The following is a 17,708-nucleotide window of genomic DNA, read 5'->3' on the forward strand; positions in this document are numbered from 1 at the left end:
TAGTCTTTACCCCTCTGCACTTTCCTTCCTTGCCTTTGGAACCAAAGGGGGCTCAGGCTTTGATGTCTTCCTCCTTAGAAGAGGAGCCTAAGGGCTCAGTGAGTTGAGTTTCTTAGAATCCAACTCACAGAACTAAAGACCATCGGAGCGAGAAGGGTCAATTTAATGGATAAGGAAACTGAGGCTTAGAGAAGTGAGGTCACTTGTCTAGGACAGAAAACTGAGGGTCAGATTAGACCTGCTTGACCCCTACTCCAGACTTCTTTCTCCCAGTTCATGAATCTTTCAGAATGTTTCCCATCTGCAGGCTCCTTTGATCCCCACACCTCGTGGGATAGTCAGGGCTAGTCTTCACATTTGGCACAGGAGGAAACAGGCTCAGAGAGGGAACGGAGCTTGCTGAAAATCACACAGCTGGCTAGAGGCATAGTCGTGATTTAACCTGGATCCCTGGCTCCTCGTCACCTGCTCTTGTCCACATCCACTGGCTCAAGATTCCAGCCTGGTGCCTATGGAGCAGAGTGCAGAGCTAGTGTGGCCTGGGGCGGGTGCTGTCTGTGTTAAGTGTCACCAAGTAGTACCCGGACCTGGTAGATAGCAGAGGAATTGGGTTCCATCTGGGATTTAAGCCATTCCCTCTTTAAGGCTGTGACTAGGAGTAGAGAGAAAAAGGGGCCTGAAGGAGGTGAGGTGAGACAGGGGAGGGGCTCCCCTAATGGCTTGTGACAGTTACTGCTTCTGCCTCACTGGGCCATTAACACCAATCGGTCAGGGCCTAGAGCTGGAGGCCTTGAGTGGTCAGTTCAAATCAACATGCAGTGGCTGAGGAATGTGCTGTGTACCAGGCACTGGGCTAGGCGTGGGGGGAGAAGGAGATGTTTAAGACCAAGTCCCAGCCCTCGAGCTGGTCACAGGCCAGTGGGGAAGATGGAACATACCCAGAAGGCTCTCAAACATGTCAGCATTTGCTAAACAGTATGTTAAAGTTAGTAACGTGAAGGTAACCCAATGTAGTGAGCATTTACCATCTGCCAGGCACTGTACTAAGCCCTTGTGTGCGGCGTGTCATATAATTCTCCCTATTCCTAAGTGAGGTGGGTGTCGTCACCTCTATTTGACAGATGAGAAAGCTGAGGCTCCCCGAGGTTAGGTGACTTTCCCAAGGTCACACAGCCAGGAAGTGGCAGAGGTAGAAATTGAGTCCCTCTCTCTGACATGAAGGTTAAGAGTGTGGGGGCTAGAGTGAGACGCCCTGCATTTGAATCCCCACAGTAATATCCCAGGAAGAGCTGTCCCCTGTGAGAGGCCACTGGCAAAGCAGAAGGAGCACTGGGATGGGAGTCAGGCAGCCTGGGTTCTAGGCCAGTGCTGTGATAGCCTTTGCTGGGTGACCTTGGGCCTGTCCCTTCCTGCCTTTGAGCCTCAGTTTTCTTCTTTATAGATCAAGCATGATAACTCCTGCCCTGCCCACACTGCACAGGCCTACTGTAAAATGAAGAGCCTCAATTTCCTCATCAATAAAATGGGAGCAATAAGGACACTCTCTATAGTGCAAATTGTGTGAACTTAAAATGCTTATGGTTACGTTACTCTTAAAAATATTTAAAACAAATTGTCTGGCCATGCAGAGAAGCCCAGTTTAATTCTGGTCTGGGTGGGGGCTGGGATCTGAAGGAGGTGACATTTGAGTTGGGCCTCTCAGGGTGTAATGTATAAGGAGGAGTGGGCATGTCAGGCAGGGAGACCGCGTGAGCAGCAAAGGCAGGGTGCTAGGAGTGTGGGGTCCAACCATGAAGAGCCTTGATTGACAGACAAGGAATGGGGGCCACAGACAATGGGGAGCCATGCGTGGTTCTAGAGAAAGGGCTGATGTGCTCAGAGCTGAGCTTCGGGAAGACCTGGAGAGAGAGAGGGGAGAGACGGGGTGAGGGAGGCTGCAAGGGCCTGGGCCAGGCCAGGGAGTGTAAGCCTGGTCCTTGTCTGACCCTAGTCCATCCGGCGCCTGATGGAGGCAGAGAAGGTGAAAGGCTTCTGCCAGGTGGTGATTTCCTCGAACCTGCGTGATGGCGTGTCCCACCTGATTCAGTCTGGGGGCCTCGGGGGGCTGCAGCACAACACTGTGCTTGTCGGCTGGCCCCGCAACTGGCGGCAGAAGGAAGACCATCAGACTTGGAGGAACTTCATTGGTAATGGTGGCTGGCAGGTTGTAGTGGGGCCGGGTCGGTGGGGTGGGGGCAGGGCTCGCGCCCTTTACAGGGTCTGCTTCTGCCGAGTGTGGACTGAGTGCTTGGAGGTGACAGCGTTCAAAGCTGACCACGTGCCAGGCCTCTTGCTAGGTGCTGGGGACTCAGCCACGAACAAGACGGACAGCTTGGCTTTTGTGAGGCTCAGCGTCCTGGGAGGAAGACAGTGCAGGACAGTGAGAAGAGCTTTGAAGTCACAGAGGCCTGGGTCTAAATCTCAGCTCTGGCACTTCTTAGCTGTGTGACTATCCACAGATGACTCACCCTCTCTGAGCGTTAGATTCCTAGGTAATAGCCTGTCGTAGTAATATAATAAAAAAAAAAAAATAGCTAACATTTATAGGGTGTGTACTGTGTGCCAGACGGATTGGTTTTTTTCTCAAATTCTCTCAGCAGTCCTGTGAAGGGTAGGCACTGTTATCTCCATTTTGTTGGTTGTGAAATTGAGGCACAGAGATATTAAGGAATTTGCTCTAGGTCACACAGCTGGTAAGCCAGAATTTGAACCAGAGCCTGCATTGTTAACTTCAGGCTATTCCTATTCCCTCTCCTCGAAAGACAGATTATTGTTTTAAGATTGTTGCATGGTTAATTATTATCAGAAAGGGCAGGAGGTGTTATTGCCATTTGACAGGTGGGGAAACTGAGGCCCAGAGAGATTGAGGGAGTTTCCCAAGTCCAAACAACAAATACATGATAGGCCCAGGTAGATGTGGGCTTTCTGACTAGTTAGCCCAAGGCCAAGACGAGGTAGGATGGGGTGCTGGGTGCCTGGAGTCCCTGCGGCTGCTGCTGGGTGCCGGGAGAGGACTAGAGTCACTGTTTCCCCTCTGGTACTCTCCTTGGCCCCTCCCAGAGCTGGTCCGAGAAACCACGGCTGGCCACCTAGCCCTGCTGGTCGCCAAGAATGTTGCCATGTTTCCTGGGAACCCTGAGCGCTTCTCTGAGGGCAGCATCGACGTCTGGTGGATTGTGCACGACGGGGGGATGCTCATGCTGCTGCCCTTCCTGCTACGACACCACAAGGTGGGTGTGCACGCACATGGGTGTGTGCACATGAGTGTGTGCATGCGTGTGTGTTTGCAAATCTGCACGTCCATGGGTGAGGCTCATAGCCTCTGGTGAGAACCAGCCTCCACACCCTTCCTGCCTTGTGAGCTCTTAGGAGAGTGATCCAACAACCTTTCTCATTCTGAGTGTTAGGAACTGATTGATTGCGTCACCCCTCCAGGTGTGCTTGCATTTTAAAGCAGCGCAATGCCTAACCCAAGCAAGTGGTGCTTTCCTGGGGGAACCTCAGACCCAAGCAGGGGTGTCTTTGTAGGGAGCGGCCCTTGAGATAGAGGACTTCGGGTCTGCATGTGTGTGGGGGGAAGCAGGAGAGGACAGGGTCCTCTCTAGGTTCTGGCCACATCTGGGTCCCCCACCCCCTTGCAGGTCTGGCGGAAGTGCAAGATGCGTATCTTCACGGTGGCCCAGATGGACGACAATAGCATCCAGATGAAGAAGGACCTGACCACATTCCTGTACCACTTACGCATCACCGCAGAGGTCGAGGTGGTGGAGATGGTGAGTCCTCAGGAGCCCCCTCAAAGTTTGGGACTCCCACCTGGGCCTCTTTCCTCTTGGCCCCAGCACTAATAGGGCAACCTCAATACCCATCAGCTTATGGCACTTCCCCCAATCCCATCCTGGCCTCACATACCCACCCGGGCATTTGTCCATCCGTTCCTCTCTCCACTGTAAGCACAACCATGTCTAATAGTGCTCAGTATGTGCTAGGCGCTGTTTATATAGATTATATAGATTAATTCTCACAGCAACCTGTGAGATAGGTACCATTATTATCACCATTTCCCTTTGAGAGATTAGGAAGTCGAGGCACAGAAAAGTTGAGTAATCTGCCCTGCAACACACAGGAAGTGGCAGAGCTAGGATTCATACCAGGCAGGCTGGCTGTAGAGTCCAGGCTCCTAATGGTTACATTACACAGCCTCTCGTCCACGCATTCCCCTGGGTTATTTCTCCATGCCCCCAACCCTCTGTGTATTCATTAATCTACCCGTATATCCATTAATTTATTAATTCATTCCCTCACCTATTCATTCATCCATGTATTCATTCATCCCTTCATTCCTTTTCTTCCCCTTCTCCATTCACTCCATTCATCCAGGTAATTAATTAATCCATTCATTCATTCATGCATTCATTCACACATCTGGTCCTGTCCTGGGCTGAGGAGGGAATGAGATGCACTTCTTTCTAGGTGCATCACCTTCTGCTCCATCCTTGCCTCCCCCCACCCTTGATTAAACCAGCCTATTGGCTAAGGTGGAAGGAAGGGCACCTGCCTCCCTCCCCCTTGGCCTTACACCTTAGCTCCAACCTCCTGCTTTCCTCCCTTGCCCTTCACCCCATCCTTGCCCCTGTCTGCCCGCAGCATGAGAGCGACATTTCGGCTTACACCTACGAGAAGACACTGGTGATGGAGCAACGCTCCCAGATCCTCAAACAGATGCATTTAACCAAGAATGAGCGAGAGCGGGAGGTGAGCGTGCCCTGGCTGGGCCCTGAGAGCCTCAAGCTGATGCCGGCACTGGGTCTGCACAGGTTTGGGATGGCCCAGGGCTGATGTTCCTAGCCACTGGCACTGCTACCTTCGCCTCACACACTACTCGTCACCTTCGTTCCCCCCCAACCCCTCCTCCCAACACTGGGCTCGCAGCGGTGGGCACATACTGCAGCTGCACCTACCAAGCCCCCCAACCAGGATTCAGAAGGGATCTGAGCATGGATGACAGAGATTCTACTCTGTACGTGGCTTCTGGGGCCCAAGGGAGAATGTTGTTGCTGTTGTTGGGTGCCATCAAGTTGACTCCGACTCATGGCAACCCCACCTGACAGGGTAGAGCTTTCCCATAGGGTTTTCTAGGCTGTAATCTTCATGGGATCAAGTCACCAGGTCTTTCTTCTTCAAGGGAGAATAGTGGGTGCTAAATATAGGTGGAAGATCCCCAGGGATGGATGATGATGCTTCAGGGGTGTAAGCTTCCAGCTGGGGGACAAGGGTTCATGTAACAGATCCTCAGAGAGTGGGTAACAGATGGATATTTAGGGATATAGGGGATGGGTAGGGCTGGGGAAAAGTCTCCTAGGGTGTGGCTGATGGATTCTCAGGGGTAATGGTGGTGAGCCCCCCATAGTGTATGGGTGTAAGACCCCTGTAGGTGTGGACAGTGTGGGATCACTGGTGCCCCAGAGTATGGATGAGAGACCCACCCCAGGGTGTGGTTGCAGGTCCTTGAGGGAAATGAGAGATGATGTATCAGGGATGGGGACAGAAGCACTCCTGAATGTGGGTGACAGGTTGCTTGGGGAATGGGTGGCACAGATCCCATAGGTGAGGGTGGCATAATCGTGGTTGATGGGTTCCCCAGGTGTGGATGTGCTGATGGTTCTTCGAGGAATGAGTGATGGGTACCCCTTTAAGCTGGGATGGATGAGGGTGCTGTCCAGGAGTGACAGTGAAGATTTGAAGAGATGGCATGTGTAATGGCCAACCAGAACTGACACCGGGCCATGGCGCTGGGGGAAAGCCTTGAAGGTTACTTGCTGTGCCAGGTGTTAACCCTTTGGTTGCTGGATGGTGGGGAGGTCAGGGGTTCTGGAGGAGGCTTGAGGAGGCCAGGCCAGTGGAGCAGTGGCTCTTTGGTGTGGGAGCACTGCAGTACTTTTAATAACTGGTACAGTTCCTGAAAGTATGTATCCTGGCTGAACATCGGCTTTGGTGGTAGCTGTTTGTAGGGTGTGGGTGGTGACTCCCAGCAGAGCTGGCGTCAACCTGTGCCACTCCCCAGATCCAGAGTATCACAGATGAGTCTCGAGGCTCAATCCGGAGAAAGAACCCAGCAAACACTCGGCTCCGCCTCAGTGTCCCAGAAGAGACAGCTGGTGACAGCGAGGAGAAGCCAGAGGAGGAGGTATGCAGCTGGGGTGCTCTGGCCCCGGCCAGTGGGAGCAGAGGCTTTGGCCTCCAGAAGAGTCACCTGTGTCCTTTCACTCATCCCTCAGGTGCAGCTGATCCATGACCAGAGCGCTCCCAGCTGCCCCAGCAGCTCACCGTCCCCAGGGGAAGAGCCTGAGGGTGAGGGTGAGGCAGATCCTGAGAAGGTGCATCTCACCTGGACCAAGGACAAGTCAGCCGCCGAGAAGAATAAGGGCCCAAGCCCCGTCTCCTCCGAGGGCATCAAGGACTTTTTCAGCATGAAGCCGTATGGGCCTGGGGGCTAAGGGCTGGGGGCTGGGGTGAGCCCAAAGGGGTTGTTTGGTAGAACAAAACAGCAGGAGTCCTGGTCTGGTGGTCTGGAGACTCAGCCCAGACATTGTCTTGGGCTCCCCATCTGAGGCCTAGGGGGTTCCGGTTGACTGCTAGGGGTCAGAATTCCCAGGGGCAGGCAGCGGAGAGGTGACGGATGTGGGGGCTGGGAGACTGGGACCATATTTACTCAGGGCAGATGCTAGTGACTCAAGCCTTGGCCTCTCTCTCCTTTCCTGACTTCCCTCCTTTTATTCTTTTCTTTGCTTTCCTTGTGTTTCCTGAAGGGAGTGGGAGAACTTGTAAGTGCCTCAGAGTTTTTCATTCTCTCTTCTGGGTTGGCCAGGGTCCTTGCTGTGGTCACTCCATCATGAAGCCCCAATTTAGGCTCAGCCTGGCTTGGAGAGATCTGGGCTTGGTGATTCCTGGTGTGCAAGGACCAGGTCTCAGCAGCCCAGTCCAGCTGGGACTGGGTGGGCAACTGGGACCATCTCTTTCCTCCCTCAGGCTCACTCACCCTCTCCTCTCCTCCCTACCCCAGGAACCAGTCCAACGTGCGGCGCATGCACACGGCGGTGCGGCTGAACGAGGTGATCGTGAAGAAATCCCGGGACGCCAAGCTTGTTTTGCTCAACATGCCGGGGCCTCCCCGCAATCGCAACGGTGACGAAAACTGTATCCTGGACTTAAATTAGGGGGAAGGGAGAGGTGCAGGTCAGGGGAGCCGGGTCCTGGCCCTGGTTGGAAGAGCTGAGCCGGTCCTGCTTCAGGATCAGCACCTCGGACAGGGACGCGGGCTCAAGAATCCCCAGCGGCGCAGAGCTCTCTCAATTCCGTGGGGGAGGGAAGGGGAGCAGCTCTTTCTCCTTGACGGGCGTTCAGACATGGAGTTTCTCGAGGTCCTCACCGAACACCTGGATCGAGTGATGCTGGTCCGCGGCGGCGGCCGCGAGGTCATCACCATCTACTCCTGAGAGCCAGGACCTGCCCCCCGGGCCGAGTGCGCCCGGCCCGCGGCCCCGGAGCTCTTGCCGCGCCCCCCGCCGCCGTCACCGTTTACATACAGACCCTGTGCCCGCGCCCCGGCCCCTTCCCCCGCTGCCTGAAGCCCGAGGACACGCCCGTCGGAGCTGACCCGGAGAGGACGGCCCCCGGCGGTTCCGGTCTCTTGGCCCGGCTGCGCTGCCCTCGTTTCTGAGCCCGACCTCGCCCCGCCGGAGGAGAAGCTGCAATAAAGGGTGGGAGGAGGCGCGGGAGCAGAGGCCCTCCCGCCGGCCGTGCGGCCCCTCCCCACTTAGGCGGGACCTGGGCCCGCCCCGCCCCGGCCCCGCCCCCGAGGGCGCGGTGGCCAACGCCGCGGGGTGGCCGGCCCGGCTCGCGTCTCGGCAGCCTGTCCCTTCCGGCGGAGCCGCGGGGGTCCGGCCGGGCCTGTACATAGTGTACAGGAGACATCGCGTGTATATTTTTAACGCCCCCATATTTATGTGACTAGCAGCGCAAAGGTCTTCTCGCCACCGTGGAGTGCGCCCGCTGGGGCCGAGGCCTCGGGAAGCTGGGTTTTCCTGGACGTCCGAGACTTTGAGGGCCAAGTGCTGCAGGCCCAGGCGGGGGTCGTGGTCCCGGTGCCGCTACACCTCCGCGCCGCTGTCGCCGCCTCGCCCTTTCTGCGCGTCCTTGGCTTCCGAGCCTTCCCTCCAGGTCTTTTCGGAGATGGAGCGAAGCGTCCACTTTTTCCTGGACTCGCCTCCCAGCGGACGGGAGCTTCCACTGCGGCCGCAGAGACGCGCTGCCTCTTCTCGGCTCTTCAGCAAGTTGGGCCAGATGGGAGGGACGCCCCTCCAGGGGGGAGAAACCGAGCGAGGAAGCCCCGTCCCGGTGCCTTCGCTGGGGGAGCAGGCGTCTCTCCTGTCGGCTTGTCGCCTGCTCCCCCTACCCCGTGGCTCCTCGCCAAAGACTGAAATCAGGGAGCTGAAGGGAGCCCCCTCCCCAGAGTTTCTTCCCTACGTCAGGTGAGGAAGGAGGGGGGCGATTTTGGTTTAGGAGCCGGACCCACCGGGAAGTCCTATAGCTGCCCCTAATGTTCCCTCCCTTGTCCCCATCTGGCAGCTCTGGCCTCGGGGATCCGGCCGCCTTAGCGTCCGTCGCAGGGAGCCGGGCCTTGCTGCCTAGCACCGCCTCTAGCTCCGTCTCCCAGGCACCCGGGCCGGGGACGGCTGGAGTCAATCCGCGGGTTCTTAGCACCTCCCTGCTCTCTTCTAACCAAGACCCAAGGCCTTTAGCCTCCCTAACTCCAGTCCTTGGCGCTTCCGCTCCATTAGCCCGGTCGGGGTCGCCCTCTGTCCCTAGAGAAGGTGCACTGGCCGGGCTCCCTCCCTCCAGGGCACGTCAATAAGGGGGAGAGGCACGGCATGCTCGTTCCAGCGCCCTCTGGGACTAGGTACAGTACCTTCAGCCCCAGGTCCCTGGCCTGCGCACCTAGTTAACACGTCCTGCCCACATCCCAGAGCTGGGGCCACTGGGTATGCCTGACCTCACCACCTTCTTTCCTTTGAGCCCAAGGCAGAGAGCTGATGTCATCCAGACACAAGTCAGGTATGCCTGGAGGCCAGGAGGGCTGTGTGTTAGGCCAAGGCCTCTATAAGATTTGATCAGGGGATTGGATGGACTCTTTCATGCACCAGTCAGAAAGCTGGAGGTGTCAGACACCAGCCGGCTCACCTCCTACGACCTCCCTCTGAGAACCACAACCCTTCTGGGGGCCTGAGCATTCCGGAAGTGGGGGGCTGAGCCGAAGGCCAAGGAGGCTGTATCAACACCCATTAGGGAACCAAAGTTGCACTATTTGGGCCCAGACTGTCTGGTTGGCAAGAGCAGTTTCCGTTGATGAAACAAACACAACAAACATACCGCAACAAAAGCCCAAGTTTTCTGTGCTCCACGTGCAATATTTGTTTTGAATGTTATCACAAGTCATTCATCAGATTATCTTTACAAACACTGTAGCTAGTGTTTTACGTCCATTCAAGTGACTTTTATTCTGAGTGCAATATTTCAATAGCCTTGTAGTGATACCAGTGTTGCTCTTGTTTAGACGATCTATGTGCAGGGCAATGCAATGAAGCTGAAAACCCTTGTAAATAGGAGAGGTTGCAAACCAAGAGTATTTATTACTATTACTAGGCCTGCCTTTACTTTTCAGTGTTTCAGTATTCCGCATTCTGCCTCCGTACTGACCTTGTGTTCTCTGTGCCAATATGAAAAGGAGAGGGCTGGTTCTTTCCTTTATTGTTGAATGCTCCCATTTAATGCTTTACAGCTTTTACTGTATTAATTTTTTAGATTCCCATCTGCACAAAATGCAATAAAAATAATTTTATTAATTATACCCTTCACGGCCTGAGGTATGCTGTTTGGACACTTGAGGGGGAAGAGTTAGAGAGTGGAGAGAGGGGTATTTCAGGTGGCCTTCCAGGACCCTAGACTCTGATCAGAAACACTGACCGTCACTGACAGAGATGGGTGTTTGACAGTTCTGGGGCCCTGTCCTGGAAAGACAATGGGCCAGGCAGCAGGGCCTGGTGGAGGGCTGCGCTAGTATCTCACTGCAGTTAGCTCTTCCCAGGGCTGGCTCCCAGCTCTTAGCATTTTGGTCCCTAACCCATGGGAGGCTTTGTGCCAGTCACTTCACCATACCCACTGCACACCTGCTGACAGGATAACTATTAAATACTCTCCAAGGCTCCTTCTAGCTCTGTCATCCTATGGTCCTGCCAACTCCCTGCACAATGGGCGGAACAGAAGGGGGCAAATGAGACAGAATCAGATCAGGGGCGTGCCCCCACCACTGGCTGTTACCCAGAAGTGACCTCTTCTCAGTCCCATTTTTCCTTCCTGGAATAAGAGGACAAGCCTGTTGACACACTGTAAGCCTACCGGAAGCAAGGATGTTTAACCAGCATTATTAATTAGCCAGCAGGCTTTTGCTCTGAACTGTTACTAAAGCTTCTAACTACGTGAGTGGCATAGGAAGGAAGACAGGGTTATAAGATGTTGAGACCTGATGACAGGTTGAGGAGAAGAGGTGGCAGGCCAGAGCTGTCAAGGCCATCTGAGACTCCCTCAGGGACCCCACCTTCTGACCCTGTGAAGCAGTTCCCCAGAAAGAGGTACTACAGATATTTACACCCCAAAAAAGATGAGCACAGCTTTTACTTTTTCATTTTAATTAAAAAGTAATCATTTCAGTTTATCAACAACACAAGAATTTCAAAGAGGAAAAAAACAACAAAAAAAATCAAACACTATATAACACAAATAGGTCAGAACATAAAATGCTGCCATCTGGGGACCTTGTATGTTTGAAACCATTGTTTGCTCAGCCACTGGCAGGGCCTCTACTGAAGTCACTGCTGTCTCCGGCCCTGCCAGGGGCCCTGGAGACTGTGATCCACAGGGCTCTAACGAGCACCATCCTGAGGGAGAGGGCAGCTTCCTTTGGCTCCATTTTAGAGCAGCAGCCAGAGGCCCTCCTTCGAACAATTTCATTCTGGCTCAAAACTTATAAACAGTTGCCTGTATCGAGAATATACCCAGCCACCAAAGTCTGATATCAAAACGGTCCCTGCCCCCTGCTGCTCAGAAAACAGAACAACAGTCTAGATGAAAACAAGAGCCTGCTTTTTGAGCCAAAAACTTGAAACAATCACTGAAAAAAACGAGTCTTCGCTGCCAGAGTCTGGAGTTGCCTTCTGAGAACTGACTCCACAAACCTACCACTGGGGGGAGACGCTGACAGAGACGTTAGGGGTAAGAGTGGCCGGGCCCAGATTCACAGTCTGTGTTAAACTTCTGCTGACTAGACCTGTTCAGTCCACTGGAGACCCTCCAATGAAATGCACGGGGAAAAAAAAAAAACAAAAACCAAAACAAACCACCTGGCTCAGGCAGAACAGTTTCTGCTCTGTGGCTGCCGTAGCCACTCAACAACTCCAGAGCGGCTGATTAGGCGTCCTCAAGCTCCCACCCTCGGCCCTGCTCAATACCTGTGGGGCCGGAGCATGAGCTCTGGTCGGCATGTGCTGGGTTAAAGATCAACAAAGCTAGCGGCTACTGCCGTGATAAACGCCACTCTGATCTCAGCCAGCTGAGGCCTGGTTTGTCCTTCCTTCCCTTTCCCAAATCCAGCTGACAGAGGGGGGAGAGAAACTCATCAAATATAAACTGAGCCCAGACACCCAACTACCCCAGAGATATTTATTTTCTAAAAACCAACCAACCAACAAATGCAGACTCTGGAAGGAATAAGCAACATAGCCATGGGCAGAGGAGAGAGCAGGTGGTAGAAACTTATGACATTTGATGTGGACCTGGATAGGTGCAAAGAACATCTTCCAAACAACTCTATTTAGAACGCTGTAAGTGGGAGCAGGCCAGGGAGGAAGGGACTGGGGATAGTTGAGAGATTTAGCCTCAGTAATGCCTCTGGTAAGATCCCAAGGGGGCCTGGGGCTGCCCCACCTGTGCTGTGGTTTGGCTAACCAGGTGGGAAAGAGCAGGGCCACTCTGGATCAGGGTGTCCAGAGCCTTCTGTACACTTGGATTGTCAAAGTTGATACCTGTGGAAGACACGGGCCTCTGGCTAGCCATTTTGCTGGCAGGTGCCAGGCGACTGGAAGGCTGGCCAAAGAGCCCTTGGGAAGGAGCCCCAGGCCTGGGGCCCATGTTCCGGGCAGATCCTGCCTGTCCCAAAATGTTTGGAGGCTGACTGCCAGAGGCCTGTGATCTTTGCTGAGGCTGGCTGTTCGCTGCCGTGGAAAAATTCTGGTTCTGAGCACTTCCGGGAGCGACTGAGGGGGATGCAGGGCTGCTATTGGCTGCAACTGTGCCGCTATTGAAGAGGCTGAGAATTTTGGCCTGAAGCTCTTGCTGGGAGGTGGAGGCTACAGCTGGAGTGGGCGGAGCAGAGGGGAGAGCCTGGCCGCTCTGGAGCGATTGGGAGCTCGGCTGTGTCTTCAGTGAGGCACCCGAGGTCGCCCCAAGTGGTTGGCGGGAAATCGTGCCTAGAAGACAGGAGGAGGAGGTATCTGGTTGAAAGTACCCCTCAAGGGCAGGAGGCCTAGCAGCCAAGGGAAGAACAATAATCACTGAGTCACATTAATCACACACTACACAGACGATAACATCAATTTCCCAAAGGGGCTACTTCATGGTATGTGCTGTTTCCGGAAAACAGCCTAGTTTCCCCAGAGAAGGTCTTAAAAAAAAAAAAATAACATAAAAAATAGGGCATACATCTTGGCTACCAGGGAGCCAGCAATGCTAGTCTAACCCACCACCACATTAACTATAGGGATCAGAATTCAGTACCAAAATATTAAAAAAATAATAAAAAAATTAAAAAAATATATTAAAAAAAATTATCATTATATCAACAGGGGCGGCCCCCATGGGAGAGTCCAAGAGATGGGCTCATTTCCCTTACCCACCCCAAAGAGCCCTGGGCCTGCCACCCTCCCAACAGTCTGGGGATTAGAGAAATGCAGAGTCAGAACTTCACCTCGGCCCTGCCACGTAGCTCACCAGGCAGAGAGTCGGTGCTGCTCCTCATAAGCCGCTCCTTCCGCTCTCGTAGGTAGTTGATGATCTTGTCAGTCTCTTCGGCAGTGAGGTACCTGTTGTCTGCCAGTAGGTTGATGAGGCTCTGGATGGCTGGAGGGTGTCCCCCTCGCACTCCCTCCTCTGGGCCTCCTCGCTCCCTTTCCTGTATGATGGCCTCATCAGCCATCTTGGCTGCCTGTCTGGCAATTTCTTCGTGTTCCTTCTCCCGGCACTCATTCTTGTAGCGCTCATAATTCCTGGCCACTAGCACCATGGCATCTGCCTGGGGCATGTTGCGATGCTCTGTGGGAGGAAACGACATGAGTTACTTTCTCCCGTGACAGACCTGAGTACCCACCTGCTGGACTCTGCTGAGCCTTTCCTAACCTCACACCAGCAAGAAAACCATTTCAGTGACAAAAATCCTTGGAGCTGGGGAGAGGGGATCAAGGGAGATGAAGGTAGGGAAGAGAGGTGAATGGATCTCTTTGGCGGGGAACATGTACCTTTGTACAGAGCTGCTTCTCTGGGGAATTCCTAGATCACAGACTTGTAGTAAAAACCAAAGAAACATGAAGGCCTCCCACAGATTCAAACAAACCACGTGGAGAACAGCCACAGGAGGCAGCCCAGTAGCTCTGAGACCAGCAGCGGGAGGGCCAAAGAGTCCCTACGGAAAGCTTGGCTCTCCACTGTGCTCCTCAGGACAGAGCTAGCCTACTGTTTCTGAATCTATCAGTTCAAACTTGACTGACCATCAAAGGTCATGGACGAAGATCAAAGTGGGACCCTAAATAACCTCCTCTCCTCACCCCTGGGCAACATGGCTTACATGGTGTTGAGAAGACTACTCAGAACTTTATATAAATTTCCTTACACATCTTGAGAACTATTCCTGGAAGAGACAACTGACCCACTGGAGTGCCATATGTATTCTATGGTTATGGGTGTAACTGGTCAGACAAATAGAGATCCCTGGTGTTATGAGTAAAAGGAAGCCTGTTCTGTGGCACCATGTGCAGTAAGAGCCCTGAGGAAGGCATCAATTGGCTGAGTCTCAACATTCTCGGCTCAAAGTACTAAAACTACTTTAGGGTTCAGGGAAGAACTTCAAGGAACCTACCCTGAGCATGGGGGTGGGGGAGGATAAGGACCCCACTCTGCTCACTTCTCCAGAGAACTTGCAAATAGAATTTTAAGTGACTGTTATTCCTCTGTCTTCCATTAGAAAAGTCAGGTAAAAGCAAGGATTCTACAGCAGTCAGTGTTGTATGCACTAGAGGTGTGCTGGAGTTAGCTCTCACTGGTGAGTGTTGACTGTGTACGTCTCTTCCCAACTACCCCTTCAGTGATTTCAAGCTGGTGGCTCGCAACAAACTAGCGCCCCCACCTCGAGAACCAGCTGTCCAACATACGTCAGCACACCACTGGCCCAGAACTGCATCCACTGGAAGAACACCACAGGACGAAGTGACTGTGCAAGGCTCCTCCAGCCCACTTAGAGAGGCCCTGTCGTATCTTGAGCTGAAACACGCCCCGAACTTGCTTCTTAGGAGTAACACATAAAATAATTACTAGGCTAGTGACTATTCCTGGAATTGTGACCCACTTGAGGATCTGTACCTTGTGGGGTTCCAAACATGATGTTGACTGTGCAGGAGCGGTGAATCTGGTGTTGCTGGGTGATGACAATAGCAAAAGGAGACCCTCCCCTGCTGACGTCTTCCAAGGCTTGTGACAGTGACACCTCTGTGTTGAGGAAGATCAAGTCCACCACCATGCCTAGGTCTCGCACTTTACGCCCCACAGATTCAGCATAATCTCTGGAGAAACAAACAGGATCCAGGTGAGCACTCTCTGATTGGGGACAAACTCCAAATTTCTTCACTGTTTCTCCTTAGCCAGCTCCATGTTCACAGGGGAGCTCAAACTCTAGTGCCCTCCTCAGTCTCTAAGGATCTAGACCGACTTCCTCTCTTTACCCTGGCTCAGAACTGCTGTGACGTGCCTGAAGTCACCCAGGAAATTGCCAGCAGCACCAGTATTTAATAGCCAGGTCCTCCTCCCTTTGATTCTTTAGTCCAGCTGTCCTTCCTTAACCGTCTTGCCGTCTGGGCCTGTGGCACATGTCTGTCTTTGAGGAAGCTGTATAACACAATGCAGAAGCAGGCTTTGAAGCTAGAAAGATGGGTCTGGATTCCAGTTCTACCATTTAACTTGCAAAGCTGTGAAGACTAAAGCAAGACCCTTTACCTCTTAAAAATCCCAGTTTCTTTACCAGTAAAACAGGAATAACATGGTTCAGGTCATGTATTATCTCCTGGACCTTCTTTCAGTCTAAATTAAATCCCTGATACAGTCAATTCTCGTTATTCGCGGCAGTTATGCTCTACAAAGTCGCTGTGAGTACTGAATTAACAAATGCTAAGCCACCGTTCCTGGAGAAAAGGTCAGGTCAGGTTCCCAAGAGCCTCTGGTCACAACGTTTTCATCAATGGATCTAGATTAATATATGTGGTTGACACACTAACACTGAACTCACAGCCAACAGCACTCACGCCTGAATGAAGTTTATCTAACACATCTGTTTTCTCCATTAGGCACCGCACTGCCTTCTTGAGCTAGATGGCACTTCAGTAGTATACTTGGCGGACATCTTAAACAGTGAAATCACCAACAAAAAGCACAAAAATGCAAAAAGCATGCCATTAAACAGACTGTAAAAAGGATATTTGTCTATAGTATGAGCGCTGAACCGAGAAGGTAGAGCATCTCCTGGTTTGAACTCAGCTGGGAACATGTGTGCAAAGCGCCTTCATTTTCACCACCCTGTACATGTCTGTGACTATAAGCGCACCCAAGTATTGATTCTGCGGTTACAAATAAATTTTAGCAAGCAGGTGAATTCGCAAACACGGAATCCGTGAATAATGAGGACTGACTGTATTCTCTTCGTGTACGGCTCATTTCCGTCATCTGCTCAAACAGGTGTAAGCTCCACAAGAGGAAGGGGCTGTGTGTTTGCTCACCATTACGGCCCCAGTTCCAACATTTGCTATACATTTAACTGGTCTTAAAAAAATCTGAATGACTAAACATGTAACATGATTATTATGAGGATTAAAAATAATTTATGTAAAGCACCTAGCATGGGGTAGTACAAAGTAGGTGCTCAGAAAACAGTAGCTATTATCGCTTGTTAAAAAGAAGCTATCTAGAGTTAAAGCAGCATCCATCTCTGAATGAGGCAGCCTAGAGCCTGTGAACTCTGCCTGCTGCTTGGTGTCTCAACACCTACTTCCCTAGTCACTGCCTTGACGTTAGCTCTTTAACCCCAAACTGCTGGAAAACGTATCAAGTTATCTGCTAACCACCTGGGGAAAGTGAACATAGTTAATGCCAAGCCTGCAAGCTGCTACACCCCCTCTGCTTCTCTGTTTTGCCTCTTGGAGAAGAGAATGGAAAACAAGAGGAGTAAAATCACGCTACGAACTCTGGCTTAACTAACATGGTCACCTAACGGTTCTGCAACGCCATGGCACATCACAAGGAAGACTTGGTTCTTGGCCAAAAGAGACATGTACCTCCCAAATTACCAGGATCTGGGTTCGTCCCATGAAGGGGGTACCTAACTGCTTTACCTGACCAGAATCCATTCCCTCTTCATTTTGCAGGTAGAAAGGCACCCCTCTCCTACTCAGTCCACATAGCTGACCCTACTACCCCTAGCTCTAGGGATGGGCACATGACCTAGGACTGGCCAATCAGAGCATTCCAGCACTCCTGGCCAAAGTGACTGGTTCAGGACCAGGAAAGTGAGCCAGAGAAACAACTGTTCAATGAGAGACAATTTCAGGACTCTTGGTGGAAGCCCTGGGAAAGAGAAATTCTCTTTCCATTGGATTTACTAGGCTAAGAAGATACACGTCTAGGGGCCAGCGCCATTCCACTTTTTTTAAGTAGAAAGCCTGCCTGGGAATGAAGGCAACACCAAGCAAAGGAGCACTGAGAGACCAACACAGAGACCAAGGCTTAAAGATACAGTTTGACCCTGAATCTGGCCATGCCTAGACTTTCTGTTACACAAACCCAAAATTTGCCTTTTGGGCTTAAGCCTGTTTGAGTTGGGTTTTCTGTCACCCACACCTAAAAGATTTCTGGCTAATGTAGCAGCACAGCAGTGCCAGAATACACAGCCCTAGTTCAGTGCACAGAGCTGCCAAGAGGGAGCCTGAATTTCTCTTCCTGGGGAGAAATATCCAAAGGGTTCTTACTTAGTCTGCTTGTTGACCACAATCACAGAACAATCGACAGGCCTCTCGGCATCAAAGCGTCTCTGGATTTCATCAAAATATTGACGATAAAGCTCTTCTCTACGCCGTTCCTCACGTTTCAAACGCTCTGCAAGAAACCACGAGGAAAAACTGAAATAAGGACCATACCCTTCCACAAAAACAAGCCACAGGCCTTATTTTGAATCCTGAACTACTTTTAGGCAAGAATCATAATTTATATAGTTCTCCCTCTTTGAATTAATCCTCTAGGGTAACTCC

At 52.2% G+C, this 17,708-nt stretch overlaps 2 protein-coding genes across 3 annotated transcripts in view; one reads left to right on the top strand and one right to left on the bottom strand.

The window, feature by feature from the left end:
• Nucleotides 1-7,772, top strand: part of SLC12A5 (solute carrier family 12 member 5) — a 35,042-nt gene extending 27,270 nt beyond the window's left edge. Inside the window, exons 18-26 of the mRNA XM_064276150.1 lie at nt 1,991-2,186; nt 3,100-3,269; nt 3,681-3,812; nt 4,684-4,791; nt 6,101-6,223; nt 6,315-6,514; nt 6,846-6,860; nt 7,100-7,233; nt 7,441-7,772. Of these exons, the coding sequence (XP_064132220.1) occupies nt 1,991-2,186; nt 3,100-3,269; nt 3,681-3,812; nt 4,684-4,791; nt 6,101-6,223; nt 6,315-6,514; nt 6,846-6,860; nt 7,100-7,233; nt 7,441-7,532 (1,170 nt within the window). The 3' untranslated portion in view covers nt 7,533-7,772. The remainder of the gene's footprint in view (nt 1-1,990; nt 2,187-3,099; nt 3,270-3,680; nt 3,813-4,683; nt 4,792-6,100; nt 6,224-6,314; nt 6,515-6,845; nt 6,861-7,099; nt 7,234-7,440) is intronic.
• A 2,992-nt stretch (nt 7,773-10,764) lies between these two features.
• Nucleotides 10,765-17,708, bottom strand: part of NCOA5 (nuclear receptor coactivator 5) — a 30,318-nt gene continuing 23,374 nt past the window's right edge. The window contains exons 5-8 of one of the 2 annotated variants that reach the window (XM_003411749.4): nt 17,430-17,556; nt 14,779-14,978; nt 13,138-13,458; nt 10,765-12,617 (exon numbers count right to left, since the gene is read on the bottom strand). In XM_003411749.4, coding sequence (XP_003411797.2) covers nt 12,028-12,617; nt 13,138-13,458; nt 14,779-14,978; nt 17,430-17,556 — 1,238 coding nt within the window. In that variant the 3' untranslated portion in view covers nt 10,765-12,027. Of the gene's footprint in view, nt 12,618-13,114; nt 13,459-14,778; nt 14,979-17,429; nt 17,557-17,708 lie in introns of both variants that reach the window. The other variant, XM_023550309.2, reaches the window with a different exon arrangement.

The sequence above is a fragment of the Loxodonta africana genome, chromosome 24 (genome assembly GCF_030014295.1).
Source record: "Loxodonta africana isolate mLoxAfr1 chromosome 24, mLoxAfr1.hap2, whole genome shotgun sequence".
NCBI lineage: Eukaryota > Metazoa > Chordata > Mammalia > Proboscidea > Elephantidae > Loxodonta > Loxodonta africana.